At 44.8% G+C, this 4,766-nt stretch overlaps 1 protein-coding gene across 1 annotated transcript in view; it reads right to left on the bottom strand.

The window, feature by feature from the left end:
* Window positions 1–3,631: 3,631 nt before the first annotated feature.
* EDEM2 (ER degradation enhancer, mannosidase alpha-like 2) overlaps window positions 3,632–4,766 on the bottom strand; it is a 9,447-nt gene continuing 8,312 nt past the window's right edge. Inside the window, exon 9 of the mRNA XM_009318688.1 lies at window positions 3,632–4,268. Coding sequence (XP_009316963.1) covers window positions 3,777–4,268 — 492 coding nt within the window. The 3' untranslated portion in view covers window positions 3,632–3,776. The remainder of the gene's footprint in view (window positions 4,269–4,766) is intronic.

The following is a 4,766-nucleotide window of genomic DNA, read 5'->3' as shown; positions in this document are numbered from 1 at the left end:
GCCACCAAGCTGCGCTGCCCCGGGGAGACGGGGAGAAAGCCGGACTCGGCGCAGACTGCCGGGCCGGGTGCTGTCCTCCACACCAAAGCAAAACGGTGTACGTGCCTCCAAGGGTTAAAAAAAAACCCAAACAAGTCAAAGGAATGCAGCATACAATATGGGTGCCCAAAATCATGACCCCTTTAAATGCGGACCTTAGTTTATATTCCATTTTAACTTCCCTTTGTTGTACAAGGCACAATAGAAAGCAATAAAGACACTAGGGATTAACATGACGCTTAACAGCGCTGCCCGCCCAGTGCTGCGGTGGCGTCCAGGTGATGTGTTTGAAAGTTTTACAGCATCGCATCTTATATCACTTCTCACCAGCATGAAATATGTGTGGGCCTCATGACGATCACAGTTTTATTCGTAAAAAGCAAGATCTGCTAATGGATGACAGTCTGCTTAGATAAATTGCTGTTCACAGAAAGCCACTAAGCACTGCGTTTGAAGAAATGCAAACATGGCAATCTTCTCACTTGCACTCACACCGCCCCAGATACAAAAGGCTGCTCCCAGTCCCCTTTCCTAGTGCTTCCCCTGCCCCCCCCCTTGCTTTTTTGCTATGTTTTTTTTGCCATTTGCCAGCAATTCATTCGAAGGTTTGACTCTTTCCTCCATCTTCTCCTTTGTTAGCTCCATTAAAATAGTCTTACACAAGATGTTTGTCGGACCTTTCATCAAACCGCAGCCTCGCCAAATCCAAACAATTACTTCTGAAATATGTCAGAAAATCTGGCCTTAAGTTTTGGGCTTTGCAGGCTGCTTAGAGTGGAGGAAAAAAACCAAAACAACTACAAGGATGGCATCCACAGCAAATGCTAAATTTGGTTTCTGTGCTATCTTTCACAACTCGACCAAAATCCAGTTTCCTTCCAGCCTTTGACAGATGCTGTGAGCATGCACTGTAGGTGGGAGCTTTTGAGTGCTGACCTGCCTCGTTTGGAAGCCATCCAAAATTGCCACTACCCATCTGTTTCACGCACATCTCATTTTGGATTCCTGACAAAACTCCTCTACGTTCTGTTAACATGACCAAGCGCTCACCATATTGCTTGATTGGAGCTCTCCCTCCAGCTGGAATATGCCAAAATAGACCTGCCATCTCTTCCCACAAATGTCCTTCATTGTGAGGCCCCTGGGAGGAGAGGCAGCAGGAGACCACAAGTTTTAGCTTTATTTTTTTTCCCAGCTGACTTGTGATAGTAATTTTGAATACATCAAGTTCTCACTCACAGCAGAACCTCTTATGTTATACATACAGGGAATGGAATCTGATCTCCAGTGGGACAGCCAGCCACCACCGATTTCATCCCACCATCCCTTAGAGAGAGATTCCCAAACATCCGTCCTTCATCGCATTGCCTATGAAATAGCACGACTTGCACACGTGTCACTAAGGCTCAAGCATGCTCTCTGCCCTCCAGCAGCTAGGCCAAGTCATACAGCCTTCCATTTAAACAAAAGGCTTACTAAGGATCCTAAGAAATCGTATCACAGTGCTTTTTGTTAAAAGAAAGTCTTTATAAGATGGTAGTCACTCTCAAATACTGGAACAAACCAAAATTAAGGCTGTCTTGTGTTCTTCTGACTCATCCATCCCGTAGCACTCATAAAGATCCATCTAATTACTCACAGTAGAACGGTAGCTGTGGACAGATGAGTTCTTTCAGCTCCAACTGTGCTGAGGAAAGATCTTACTTCCTAAGACTGCTCCCCCTTGGTTCTGCTACTGGAGCCTCTTAGGTGAGGGCACCAAAATGCCATGGTTAGCAGAGATCTACTGTGTTGGTAATCTGCAGCCTAGCCCACAAGTCTGTCATCTTCCTCTACTTCATGAGCGGGGCAATGCTGAGAGAAAATCAAGACCGAGCCCCGGGTGAAGCCATTGGAGGACGCCTGCATTTTGTTGTTCTACAGATTAGGCAGTGAATAGCATGTGAGATATGGACAGCTGGAAAACAAAAAGATAACCTTATGGTTACAACAAGGAGCCACTAACAAGAGCTCCTCTCTGTCTAACAATGCCTCAACTTTAGGGTGCTCCTCTGTCAGTACCTCCCCTGCAAGTTGCGTCAGTGCAGTATTTCTAGAACAGCAGCTGTCCCACCTGCTAAAAGGAAAGGAGAAGTACAGAACTAGAAGGGCCTGTACAGGTTACCAATCCTTCCAATATGTCTGCCTGTCCAAAGCTGCAAGTGCCTTTTACTGTAGTTTACCCACAACTGCAACAGGATTTCCATCCTGAAGGGTAGGGGTGGAGATTTTATGTAACTTCATTGCACTGGTAGAGATCGAGACAAAAACAATAGCTTCTCAAAGCAACCCCACGTCAGCAAAGACTGGGCACTGGCCCAGCTGTATTTAAGTATTTCACTGGCCACATGGATTTATTTATCCTGTATCTCTAACCCACTCAAATGACTATAGCTTGTTTGTGCTTGCTCCAGAGTCAACTTCCAGCAGGCTTGAAGAAAGTCTGTAATTTTTCTGCCCCCCCCCCCCCTTTAAAAACTCTTGTGTAACACTACCGATTTCTCTCTTTGTGATCATTGCATACACCTGTCAAAAAGACACAAATAACACATTTAAAGGTTTGGAATTGTCAAGTCAGCTGAACACCAAGAGGCTTCATGCCTTTCACCTGTTAAGAAGACAGACAGAAATGCAGCCTGGTTTCCACTAGAGGAAGGGTCACAAGGAGCTCTCTCACCGCCTGCTGCAGGGAGCAGCTTATGAACATCTGTTCAGCTGTCTCCTGCACCACGGGAGAGCTGCATTTCAGCCTGAGCCAAGGCCCCCTCCATTCTACCCTTGTGCACGCTACACATACAGCTCAGCTGGTCCACCCTGAGGCCAACTTCACTGACTGAAGTGGCTGATGTGGAGTTATGCAAGTGAGGCCCCAAAGGGAAGTTTAAAAGAGGAAGGAAATTGGGAAATTTCATAGGAGAAGCACGTTAGATTCTGTAAGAAGCAAGCAAGCTCCACTGCAGGGTAAATCAAACCTTTGCTAGTCCACGCTCCACCTCCGTTTGCAGATGACATTACCTGGACGCTTACTAAACCGGTTTCAGGCAGGTGGTACTGACGCACACTGATTCTACGTAGGGAGGAACCGAGCGATTTTCTATGTCGCAACTGCTCGCTCCCCCCATGCCACCCTTCATGCTTGGCAGACATGCTAGATCTACAAATCTGAGCCTCCACCTCAAAAATCAAAAGGTTTTCTCGGCCGATCGTCAATCTGTCAGGCTAACCGCATATTCATAAAGAGGCCAAAGATAAAAGGTGGAGCACATCACAGAGGAGACTTGTAGCCTCAGAAGTGAAGCTACCACCAGTGACCCGTGCTTCTGCCCTTATGACAGGGAACTGCCCAGGCTCATTTTTACAGAGCAAAGCAAGCTGTGGACTCTGCGTAAGCCTCTACGACTTCAAAACAAACTCACAATGAAATAAACAAGGTACCTCTCACCTGTAGACTTTTCTTACTCTTTCTGAACAGCTGTTTGCTATTCAGGCAACCAATTGGTTTTAGATTAGCAACTTCACAGCATTAACAGCCGATACCTGAATCACATTTTATGAACCAGCAGTAGCAGAATTTAATGGGAAGCTTTTCACTTCATAATACAATTCACATTGTGAGGTACGACTTTTTCCATTATGAAACTATAAAAATATATTCCCAGAGTCTGAATCAATAATTTAAACTGATAATAAAAACAGAATCAGTTGTTTTCCAGGAAGACCTGTCCCAGTACTGCAAGTTTAGAGTTAAAAGATTGACTGGGGCAACTCAGGAGGGAGCGTGAGCTCTTCTTAGAGTTTCTCGTCTCTCCACCTTTCTCTGAAGAGGCATCTTCAGGGTCTTTTGCGCTTTCCCCTTCACCGTGGTCGGCAGCTCTTTTTAAAGTGAATTTCTTGTTTTTCTTCAGCGAGTAAAATTCCCGCATCAAGTCTTCCACCTCCCACTGCTCTTCCTTCCGCTTCCTACAGCAATGCAGCGCAGCAGGGTCTATAGGATGAGCTTCAGTGTTGAAGATGTATCCTCCAGCGTTCAAGACACATTCCCCGTATGGTGTAAGCACCACATCAAAGACTGATCCATCATTGTGAATGAAGTTGTCTGGGTCAAACAGCAGGTACAAGTATTTTACTGTTTCAGCCAAAAAGAAGGATTCCATGCGATTATCCAGTCTGTGATCTCTCAAGTCTTTGATCTACAAGAGAAGAAATACGGTGGGTTACAGTTATATCGAATTCGGTGAGTTATGAACTTAGGGGGAAAAGTAAAACCAGCTTGCAATTCATTTCAGGTAAACAGCACAGTATGGCACCAATTCACCCTGTATTTTAAACAGCTGTATGCAAATACACCAACAAGGTTTCAGATGTTTCGAATTAGCATAGTCTACTGATAAGGAACAGGAAACTAACAATCAGGAGAAATGCACTTCCTACCTGGGTAAGGAGAACAGTAAGTTTCCCATCATTTCCCCCACTAAAAAAAAATAAATTACAAGGCTTTTACCTACTTCCCGAATCACAAGGCCTAATTCCCAATATTTATAAAGAGTTTTTTGTAAAACAGCGCTTGATAGTACATCTGAAATGTTCTATTAAATGGTTTTAGAGAAATCACTCACTGCAGTTCTCTTGTTCGATCAGATTTTCAAGGCATAGTGGAAAAGAGCAGAATCACACAAGGCAGGCAGAAG

The sequence above is a fragment of the Pygoscelis adeliae genome, unplaced genomic scaffold (assembly GCF_000699105.1).
Source record: "Pygoscelis adeliae isolate BGI_AS28 unplaced genomic scaffold, ASM69910v1 Scaffold72, whole genome shotgun sequence".
Taxonomy (NCBI): domain Eukaryota; kingdom Metazoa; phylum Chordata; class Aves; order Sphenisciformes; family Spheniscidae; genus Pygoscelis; species Pygoscelis adeliae.
Note: the sequence above shows the minus strand (reverse complement) of the source record. Positions and strands in the feature narration are given on the sequence as shown.